The following is a 12324-nucleotide window of genomic DNA, read 5'->3' as shown; positions in this document are numbered from 1 at the left end:
TTTGAGTAGTCTGAATATGATTTAATCTACCCCCTGTAATTTCAGATATCGTAAAGTTACTCGACATCACTAGTGATAGCTTCCGCTTTAATAGAGACAATCGGAAACTCGGAAAATGTTTCTTAGTGACAGATTTTTAGAATTTCAAGCTCACGTATTTGCAATGTCTAAGGATAACCCAAATTTACGAGGTATTTCATTACAGTTAATAGATGACATAAGAAGAAAGGCAATAGAAAGTGTAACTATTAATGAAAACTAAGAGGGAAACGAAATTTGCCCAAACCTGTTATTGGTAGTATATTACTAGATATGTTGTAAAAGTTTGAAAGAAATTGACTAAATAATAGGTTTCTTTCCAATAACTCTTTTTGCCCTGTGGACGTTGAAAAAGACCTTTTAGGAAGCCCGTTATGGGTTCGGCTAAGTCCACAATGGCATGGTGTAGTGGTGGAGGATGAGGCCCAACATATCCAGACAGCCCACCCCGAAAAATTCCCGGAATTTTCTGAACTGTCCGGATTTTGTCTCCCAAAGCAATAGCTGCTACCTCAGCCATCTCGGCAGCTGTTCACACCACACCAACAATGTTCACGCCAAATCTTCAGGGTACAAAACAAAAATGTAAAAGATAATTACACTTTCTTTTACATTTTTTACTTTGTACGCTGAGTCAACGTTGAAATATTCTATGGTAAAGCTTTTCGTTTTATACTTTATTTCTTCATATGTACGGTACAGTACAATAAAAACGTGGTCATATTTAAAGAACAATCACACTGATATCTTTTATTTTATATCTTTGAAATTAAAAGGTCCTCTTTAGTTGGAGTAAATAATTATAGTACAGAACATATATTAACAAATGGTATACATAGGTCAATTAAAACATTACAAAAACATATCTACATCAAACAATTCAATATATCAATCTTACATAGCTTTTTTGAAACTTATAAGTTTCAAATGTGATTTCAAATGTGCAAATTGCTTTTACTTGCTCAATACGTCGGTTTGATAGTAAGAATAGTACAAGAAAAAATAAATAAAATAAATTATTTTTACGGTAAAGAAAGGATTTAAGTATTTATTTAAATTCGGAGGTAGTTATCGATTTACAAATGGATACGGGTAATAATAATTTAAATTTTCGCGTATTTATCCCACGGTTATTACCTCTAGATATAACGCAACTGGGAAATATTTTATTCGAAAATGTCCGTGAGAAAAATATACAAACCTTGTGTAATAACTCTGTGACATTTATTCCGTAGTACAAACTCACGTGTTTAATTTATAAATAGAAGTATACACGCACATGTTACAACGTCTCAATTTACATTATTTACAATTGTGAATATATTGCTACTTTTGAAAATTAATAGAAGATTTCATTCGGAAGTTCAATTTTTAAATTATTTCATATAATGATTACATTATATTGAAGTGCTTAAAATATATCTGTGCGTATTGAAATTTAATATACGTAAAAATTTATTTATTTTTACTCTCATTTATCTTGTTAATAATTTAAATAATAATTCTAAATTTAATACATTTAGAATTAAAAATAATATTGTTAATATTACATTTAAATTCGAATCCGAATTTATTCAGAAATACAATTTATTTTATGAAAATTAGTAGTTTCATTTTGATTTATATTCCCAAACACTACTTTTTCTGTTGCTTGTTACAGTTGCATGTATACAATTTCCTCTTCTTAATGTGATTTACATATAATATTGTCTGGATCAATAGTGTTTGCTATTTCGTGCAATATTTCAATTGGCTCGTTGAACTTAATCCCATAAAATTCAGCTTGAATATAAATTATATAAATTGATTATCAAAGAATAGAGGCTAATTTGATTTTACCAAATCATTCGAATTTGAGAAAATTAACTCTTTTATTGAAAAATTTAGAGTAGACAAACAAGAGATATATCCAGAGTTAGTAAACGAAAATTAAAACTTGTATAATTTATATTCGTGGCTTTTAATATAATAAAAATAACAATAATAAAGATATTATATATAAATTATAAATTTTTACGGTCTCTATTATATATCAATTAATTGATATAGAACGAACAAAGGGGTACTTGCCCCTCTCAAGGAACGAGTAAAATATTCCACAAATTATAATCGTAAAAGTGATTGAGATATGTAACTTTACATCCTCGACAATGGGCCACTTTGATGCAATATTGTATTCTGTAATCTACTTGTAAGAAAAAAAAACCAAAATAATTTAAATAAATGAATAAAAACTTATTGGTGTAATTATTTGTCTGCAAATTTTGCCACCCTCTGGAAAATCTCCTGCGGAAGTCCCTGCTAATTTGTACAACTTTTTGTATTTTTGTTTATTGTGAGTGTTGTGAGACAAAGATTGACACTCTTTATTACAAGTACATAATTTTCCTTTAATACCTCTTATTATTATTAAATACTCTTANTTTATTTTGTTATTTTAACGAATGTTTGTTTTCTCCTACTTTAAATTTCACCTGTTTTCTTTAAAATTTCATATTGTTTTTGAAATAGTTAAATTACTATATAGCTTTAAAATCATAAAAATTCATTTTGCCTTGTCTAATTTCTCTTTCATTGATCATTCCAGTTTTCTAATGAATACTAAGAAATCTGATACTTATTTAATAAATACATTATTTTTGTGTTAGGGTATTCCTATTCTTTCTATAGATGATTGTTGTTTCAATCTATCAATTCTATTTGAATTTTTATTGTCTTGCTTAAATTCTCTTTCATTGATCATTCCAGTTTTCTAATGAATACTAAGAAATCTGATAAGACTTTAATAAATACATTATTTTATAATCTTTAAGCCTCAAAACTTACGTCTTTGTTGTCTCTTAAACCAGGAGATGAGAGCATAGTAATTGGAGGATGCTGCTCTTACAATTGAACGTCTTCGAAAATCATTTAACGAATCCGTTTCATCATGGAACTTAACATGCTTTTCATCATTAATTTTAATGGGTTTTATAGGAGAAGAATGCCTGCGACTTAAATGGCTTCCTTTATAACCTTAAATTGAAAATATCTTTATATTACAAAATTAATAAATGAAGACCTTGGGCAAGAATACGTTAGCTCAGTTCCTTTGTTTATCATTGCTGAATTTCTACGAACTAATAGAAAAATATGATTTTCAGATTCATGACCGGCGCAGCCCGCATATTGTATAAAAAAGGGGGGAACAAGCTATAACAAAGGGCATTATATATTATGCAAGAAGCTTCAAACTAACGATCAGCGCTCCCACAAGGTGATGCTGATTGCAATCGGAGTCAAGTCTTGGCCAACATACAACGAAATTGCATGGAACAATGGACGAATATCGTTTATTAGTTCCTTTTTACTTGCATAATAGGCTATAAGCCATGAAATTTTCTGTTATTTGGTGATAATAGAATCTGGACTTCCCTTCGGGGATTAGGAAAAAAGGCAATGCAGACGAAAAGGAGTTATGTGCCCCAAATGCCCCAATATATGGGTGCCCCTGTTCATGGAGATAAGAGGCTATGGGTGTCCATACATTCTTATAGACAGGCCTATCAAATTCTAATATATGATATGATTAAAAGTGTTAGAAGGCCGAACCTTACGTCATAGCCTTTGAAAAGGAAAGATGAAGAGTTTTAGAGAAAGTGAGAAGAGGGAAGAAAAGTAAAGAATGATAGGAAAGTGTGAAATGGGAACCATGGTGCCGTCGAGTCCCATTTATTGAGTATACTTTAATTACAACACATGGGGCGTAGCCCGCAGAAAACAGTATGGTCAAAATATATACAGAGAATAAGTCCGAACATGATACTGCCTCTAGGGAGACAGGAAACGCGAGCAATTGTCAGCTATGCACGTGGGCAACCGACTCAAAGCCCAAGAAGCTGCTGAAAATACCAACCCGGAATGGGTTAGTATACAAAAGCACAAAAATTAAATGCGAAAATAATAAAACAAATAACTAAAAATAAACGCGTAAAGTCCCCTGACAGCCAACTCGGCCAGGAACCAGTGAGAGTGGTTACAAGACTGGAATCCCCAAATGGCCAGCTCGGCCAGGTTACAATGGGTGTTCCGAGTGAAGAGAAGGGTACGGCCTAGAACGAAGGGGCCGTGTCCCCGATGCCACCATGAAGTTCTTTAAAGATTTAATGTCTGTTTATTCATGAAAAAGTCATTTGGGGCATAGGGCCAATAGAGGACACACATGTACAATGTCTCGATGAGGGTCTTTCTCGGTGTCCTAAACTTGGGACATTTGAAAATTATGTGGTGGGGATCTTCGTCTTTGCTCGAACCACAGTCACATATTCTGTCACCTTTGCGGAAAAATCTTCTTAGGTAGGCACAGAAGTTCCCGTGCCTCATAAGGATTTGTGATATGTGAAAATCAAGAATGAAGTAGTCCATCGTTTGCCTACTTGCAGTCTCCGGCAGGAAATCACGGGTAGTTCTTCCCGTAGTATCGCTGTTCCATCTGGCTTGCCAGTCCAAGATGGTAAGTTTTTAAGTTCCTCATTAAGCCAACAGCTAGGGAGCTCCCCGAACGCTGGTTCCGTTGATGATCGTGCCGCCCTCTTTGCAAGAAGGCCGGCCCTCTCATTCCTCCAATTCCAAAGTGGCCCCTAACCCACGTAAATGAGACCTTGAGGTCTTTTACAGATAAGGTTACAGATAAGGAGGGGGTTACTATTCGTGCAATGATGTTCAGTTTTGTGTTTAATTTGTGAACTTTTAGTAAGGCTGTCTTGCTGTCACTAAGAATTTCCACAGAAGTTTTATTTTGCTTGTTAAAGTGAGTGTCTACAAACTGGAGAGCCTTGAATATTGCAAGGCTTTCGGCTTGGTTTACTGTACAATGCCCTTCCAGCTTTGCACCCATCTGCCAAATGTTTCGTTTGTTTGGTCCAAAGATAACCGCAGAACATCCTACGCCTTCTGGAGTCTTTGACCCATCCGTAAAGATTTTGAACCGTGGCTGATTGTCTTGGGTAGCGATGTAGATATTGTTTATAGGTGCAGTTTGTGGTGCCTGTGAGTGTAGTCCATATTGTGTTTAATGGTGTACTCGGCTATGCTTTTAATATTTGCTGGAAGATCAATCTCTGTAAGGAGGCTATTAGGATTTCTACTTAGGTGAAACTTTCAGTATGTTTCCAGGATTTTGAGGTCTAAGGGAGCTAAATTTTCCAGTACCTGGAGTGCGTTGGTAGGTGCTGTTCTATAGGCTCTTGCTACAGTTAGCAGGCAGGCCCGTTGGATGGATAAAATGTTTCTTTTAGTCTGTTGCTTGGTGACTGCCTTTCCCCATACCTCAGCCCCATAGAGAACCACCGGTTCAATAGCACACTCGTAGATTGTTCTGCTAGTATGGTGTTTTATACCCCATTAGTTTCTACAAATAGAGCGCAGAGAATGTGCGAGTTTAGTACATTTTTTCTTGATGTTCTGAATATGGGGATTCCAGGTGAGAGTGTTATCTATCAGGATCCCAAGATATTTTATTTCGGTATTTGTCCGAATTTTTTGGCCATTGATTTTGATAGCTGGATGCTTGTCTAGGGGCCTTTTCCTAGGAAAAACTATTGAGTTACATTTTTCAATATTGATTTTAAGCTTGTTATTTTCGGCCCCTCTATCGACAGGTATTAATAGTTTATTCATGTTAACTTGCAGCACCTCTTGGTTCCTGTGCTTCACTGTAATCAGCGTGTCATCTGCGAAGCCAACTATGTCAGCATCAGGAGTTGCTTGATTCGAAGCTTGACTGTCCTATAATCTCAAGAGGCCATCATAGACCAACAGCCACAAGAGGGACCCAGAGCAAGACCCCTGGGGGCAGCCTCGACTTATTTCCCTTGTGATTGTAGTTGTGCTTGTTTTAATACACGCTGTTCTGTCTTGTAAAAAACTCCTGAATAAAGCGGTGATGTTCTTGGGGCAATTATTGATCAAACTCCAATATCATAATCATCTGTTATCTGTCCTAAAATACTGAACACAAATACAGTGATTTTTCCAGAAACATAAAGTAATGAGTTAACATGTTCTTAAAATATATTACATTCAATAATAATATTAATAGTTTTATATTCTGTATTTTTTCTAGATTTATAAAAAATAATAATAATAATAATAAATAAAAATAAATAAAAATGAACGCGAGCTGAGAAAGAAAATTAATTAAGAACAGATATCATTGTGACTTAAGTTTTTTTCCGTTTTTCATTTTTTTGCATTTTTTTCTGAAGATTTCATAACTCGATATGTTACGTAAATCGTTGCACAGACTATTCCAATAAAAGATTAATTGAAAGATCGGTGCAGATCTCCCCACCTCTAGTTTAACAATTGGAAGACAATATTCACGAATTATTCGAGTATCTCGTGTTGATCTGCGACATTCACCTATACCAATTCCGAGGAAGCTGTTTTCTTTTTTTCCCTTTATATATTTAAAGCCCTCCAATAGAATCTGTTTCTTGTAANGTGATGGCATGTATTATTGTTTGAATCTATAAAATATTTAAAAACAATTCGTTAAAACTTATTTTTTTTAATAATTATAAACTAAATTAATTAAATATGTTTACGAGAATATTCCTGCACTCAGTTTCAATTCTTAAGTCGTTTTCAAGTTTATCCAACATATTTTCGTTTTTAAATATCTAATTATTATAAATTTAATACAATTATTATAATTATTTCTCTACTTTCCGAATGTTTACTTTAAAATTATTATAAATAATTAAATAATACTTATTACATAATTATCATAATTTAAATAATTCCAAGCTTTAGTTTTAGACGATAAAGACAGGCCCTGGAAAGTTTGTATGGAGCAGGGAATAGAGCGGTCCTTTTTGCCATTTTTTTATTTTGTTTTTTGGATAATTTTTTTAAATATAATGCTTCTTTATTAATAAAAAGAGTGTTAAATATTTTATATTTTGTTAGTAAAAATAACATTACATTATAGAGGTAGAAAGCACAGCTCTACCATACAAGACCATCGAGAGGAGAGACGAGAAAAATCTCCAGTTCTCGTCTCGACAGTCTTGTGTACAAGTTATCAATATATTTTAAACAATTTATATTTTATATTATTCATTTGATAATTTTATTTGTAAAGAGAAATATGATAAAATTGCAGCTAACAAAACAAAAGTCAAACTTACTTTATTTTCTAGAATTTCTAGTTGTTTTTGAATATCGTTGTTGCTAATTTCAGCAATTTCGTCAAACTTATTTAAAAATATTGCTATTAATATATACATTAACAACAAATTATAATATCAAATAATAATATTTCCTTACTCTACTTGTCAGCTCGTTTATATTTTCTGAAAATACCCTTTCGCATTTCTTTAAATATGTACTTAATAAACGAATCTAAGTTAAAAAAAAATACACATTTTAGTTTAAAGTACTGTATGTGAGAAGACAACACTAAATCATAGTTTTTTAAAATTTTTAAAATGATTTTCTCATAAGTTAAGATTGATTTATATTTGTTTAAAATCGCAATACACGCACATAGATATGCTCGTAAAAATTTCACATATATGCACGTTAAAATGTCTGAAATATGCATTACGCACGTTAAAAGCATCAGTAATATACTCTAAAATTTGTAGGTTGAAATGAATATGTATGGGAAGAATATTTCTGTCTGAGAAAATCTTACTAACGTCTATTGCATCACACAGTTTAGACAGGAGAGTGTAAACATGCAACAATAGGTGAGCACAAGGGATTTGAAAATTATGACCTAACGAAACACGTATTAGAATAATGTTTCATGTAGGCGTATAAGATACAATATCGAGTCAATTACAGTGGCACTTCAAAGGAACATAATCCGTTACTGGTCAATTATAATTAAAATTACATGTTCGATAAAATTTTTATAACTTTATACACTGTATAATTGATCACTATTCAATTTATCAACATTAGGGGGTTCGATCTTTTATTCCCAATATAGATTAGGCTTATTCATAATAAAAGTTTTGTGACGATTTATCGATTCCCAGTGCATCCGTGACAGAAAAAAGTGTCGTGAAAATTTTAAGCTAAGTATTTTATATACATAGAATAGAAAGAAACATGTATAAGATGTCTGAGGACGAGTCATTAGTCTAAAGTAGTGTTTTATTTTTGTTTATAGCCCGTACAAATGATGAGAAATGTGCAAATGCTCTTAGATTATTAACTAAAAACAATAAAGACTTTTTTCATCAGTTTTACATGTTTAGGATCCAAATCTCCTTTCTTAGTAATACAGAACTAGTCTTTACTGTTTTACCCTTAGTGTATTGTTAGTTGAAATAAGCCTAACTGAATCTACATATTTTGCGCTTGTTCCTTAGGCGGAAATTTGATGACTTTATTCATAAAAAGTTATATTCCTTACATTTACGCAATATTTCGAAACATTTAAATTTAACATTATTTAATTAATAAATATAACATTTATAATAATTATATTCCAGTTACTTCAAAGGACTTTGAAATTTTAAAAGATTAGATATTTCTATGGCAATGCAAAACGTGTTATTTTGTGTTACCTTAAAACAGCGAGTTAATCAAAATTAAAAAAAAAAATTTAATTTCTGGCGCTCACATTCATCTGTAATTGTATAACAGAATGATATTTCTCATATGAAGTTTACACGAACTAAAATAATTCATTGTAGGCTAAAGATAGCAAAAACAGAATAAAGATTATTTGAATCCTACAAACAAACTATAAAGTTTATAATGCACTTATTTAGACCGGAAACTAGAAAAATCTGCAAAACGTACAGTAAAAATGTTCGTAAAGTATGAATTATCGGACAACCATAAGTTGATCTGGTTACATCTAATCGTGTTCCTACCGAGGTTCCAATATCATAACATATATACAAAAATCATGCACGTACAGTACATCCAACCCTTGCTTATAAGCAACTTACTTCAAGAACATAAAACAAAGACGTGTCTGTTAGGGTACACAACAACTGGATGACAGAAACTTAAAAATTTTCACACGCTTAGCAAACATACGATTTAGTGAATATTTTTTTTATTTATTTATCTATTTATTTTTGTAAATATTGGTAAAATATAGTCAAGACTTACGACATACGAGTTATAAGTTATTTCTAACTTAGGAAAAGGAAATGTTTTGGAATAACGTACTGTAGCATTGTTAATTATTTTATGTCAGAAGCGGTTAACAAAGCACATCAAAGAAAAGAACTTCTTTGAAAACAAATTCTTTCCAATAACTTTTATACTTTTTTTGTTTTAAATTATATTGTATTTAATGTAATCGTTATTAAGTATTAAATTAATTTTAAATAATTCTTTTTTAGAAGATCTTCTAATTTTAAGTGAAAATAGTGAATAACGAAATAACGTAAATAGTGAAACGCCAAAAAGTATTCAGTTAAATTTTTTCTCAGTGTTTTAAATAGGAAATTTTTCTTAACTTTAAATTAAATTATATTTGATTTTTCTTATAAAGAGCATTTTCTCGAATTTTTTTTGTACATTATATTTTATTTGTTATTTTTATATTTAAATATTTAAATAATAAAAAAGTCTATATGAAAATCTTACTTGTTGATATGCATCACTAGATTTTAAAATCTCTTCCGTGGATGGCGTAATAAAATCTGAATTAATCTATACATAATTATGTAAATATTAAGTATGAATAAAGTTATACAAAACCTAAACTAAAAATAATTTTAAAATTATAAATTTAACTTACAATTTTAAAATCTTCCTCCTTTGAGTTTCTTTCTCTCTATTTTAAATATTATCGTGTTATTACTCATAAATATTTCTATTTCTGTTATTTTTGTTTACACATTTACCTTGGAAAACGTTCGCAGATATGAAACGATAGCTGCAATAAAGACAAACCAGGCTATAAGTGGATCATTAACACAACACCATATCCAGGCTGAAAGAAAATGCTGAAGGATCGATCCAATAAACAGAAGAAAATTCTGAGCAATACTTTTGAGGATAAAATTAAATGTAATGCTCTTTTTCTCTTCCACTTCCTTTTGCAAATTCTGTAATAAAAAAAAGACAAATAAAATAAATATATTTGAATTTTTTCATGTTTTATTCTAAAGTTTTCATTTGATACTTATTTAAGTTTATTAAAACTGTTTATATTATGAAACAACGTTTAAATAGCCTTCATTAGAAAAAAAGTATACTAGTTTAATCGAATATTATTGGAAAACTTACAGATTCCACTTCATAATTTTCCCAAAACTGCAAGTTAGGTATACAGAATTCACCTTCGCTATTCTTTTTCACATCATGTATTTCATCTACGATAATCATAATAGGCATTGAATGTAAGAAAACTTATTCAATTTTCTGTTATACTATGGTGCTAGCAATGCATAGCATATATTTATGCATCATAATTGGAAAAATTTCAATAAAAATTTCATTCTTAAATATTCATAACTTACAGAGTTATAGCTTTTATAAGTTATGATTATTTGAAATAAGATACTTCAATTGTGTTTTCTTGATTAAAGAAATAATTATTTTAATAATGAATAAGAACATTATTTTAAAATATATAAATGTATAAGATATTTATATCTGTATAATATTATTTTACTTATAAGCCAACCATTAATTTACCTTGCGATATTTCTGACTTCCAAAAATATACAATTGGTGTACATGACGAATCGCATATAATTAAACTTAAACAACCTAATAAGGCTATTATAATGCTGCAAGTATAAATAACAATTCTGATTTTATTCATAATTTTTAACGTTTTACGTGAATGTATATAAGAACGAAATTCTAATCAAATTTTGAAATGTTCTTTCTTAAAAATTCGAATTTTGTTTTCCTAAATAATTTTTATGTTTTTATTTTAATCTTTACGACAAACTTAACACACATATAATACTATTGACTAGATCGTGGCTCTAATCAATAGTACTATTTGTGTTCAAGTTTTATTTATCATCCAATTTATTTTTTCAATCCCGGCTCTTTACGTCTTGTTGACACCAAAAGAACATTTTTCCCATACCCATCGTGGGTTAAACCTGACCCATAATGAAGCCAGCGGATGATGAGGGACGAGGTCCAACATTTCCGGGATAAATTACCCATGAAAAATTCCTAGGATTCGATTCCGGTTCCCCAGAACGGTCGGATGACGTCTTAATCGCCTCGGCCATCCGGCTGTACGTTTTATCTGCAATTAAAAATATATATTTGTAAAGCAAAAATTTATTTATTAGTTTAGAAATGTTATATCATATAAAGAAAAGCTAATCATGTCAAAGTCTATTATCGTTAAAATCACATTTAATTCAGAAGTACATCAGATTTACACGAAACGCGTTGCTGTTGTTATTAATGATGATTGATTGAAGGTAAATGGCCTTCAGCACATATATAAAAAGTCAAGTGTTTGTATAGATACAAATAGATCTAGTTATCTTGCATTTACATGTCAATTCTATATTAGTCTATTATAATTGATATAGCAACTTATAAAGATTTACTGCAGCTTCTATTGGACGTATTTTCATAATATTTAATCAGTTTTAAAAAAATTTAAATTGATAAGTTAATGCTATATAATAGATAGCTAATTAATACAAATAAAACAATCTCTTTTCGTTATGGCATTATATTTTTATGTATAATATATTTTAATATACAGTAAAACCTGTCTAAAACGGAAACCTGCCTGAACGGAAACAAATTATTTGGTACCATGAGATTCCGGTTGACACAGGTTATACTGTAAATGCTCTAAAAAAAAAAAAAAACGTTTTATATAAACCTTTTATAACATTAATTTTTAAAATTCATGTGTTAAAAGTATTAATTTATCGATTACTTATTTCATAACATTAGTAAATGATTTATTTCTTGAATTATTTAACGAGAATAGCAATCTTTAATGAACAATTATACACGTAAAACTACAAGTAGCGTATTAGTTTAACACCAGTACAATTGTACTACTAAAGCTAATAAATCTGTAATATTTTAAGTGGTTTACAAAGCTTATTTCCATTATTATGATGCATTAACAGATATTATTGGTATAATTCACGCAAATATATAATAAGTTTAAGTGTTTAATGGATGTTTATGCCGATGACTTTTAGTATTCGTTTATATCACGCCACTTTCCGTGTATATAAAGAAAATTTACTTAATGGATATCCGAATACATTGCACTTTTTACCACTTGTCTTATCTGTAAAACTATAACTTATTATTATTTTTTAT

The 12324-nt window shown here is 30.3% G+C and overlaps 1 protein-coding gene across 1 annotated transcript; it reads right to left on the bottom strand.

Moving 5' to 3' along the window:
• Positions 1–6488: 6488 nt before the first annotated feature.
• On the bottom strand, positions 6489–11251 carry LOC111628453. Its single transcript, XM_023372249.1, has 9 exons — positions 10699–11251; positions 10288–10373; positions 9903–10106; positions 9797–9832; positions 9643–9708; positions 7351–7425; positions 7212–7277; positions 6627–6701; positions 6489–6548 (listed from the first exon to the last, which is right to left on the bottom strand). Exons 1-9 carry the CDS (start codon positions 10826–10828, stop codon positions 6489–6491), a joined length of 798 nt encoding a protein of 265 aa, XP_023228017.1. The 5' UTR covers positions 10829–11251.
• Between the last annotated feature and the right edge of the window lie 1073 nt (positions 11252–12324).

This window comes from Centruroides sculpturatus, unplaced genomic scaffold (assembly GCF_000671375.1).
Source record: "Centruroides sculpturatus isolate CEXI.00-Female unplaced genomic scaffold, Cexi_2.0 scaffold522, whole genome shotgun sequence".
Taxonomy (NCBI): domain Eukaryota; kingdom Metazoa; phylum Arthropoda; class Arachnida; order Scorpiones; family Buthidae; genus Centruroides; species Centruroides sculpturatus.
The sequence above is the reverse complement of the archived record's forward strand: the minus strand, read 5'-3'. Positions and strand labels throughout refer to the sequence as shown.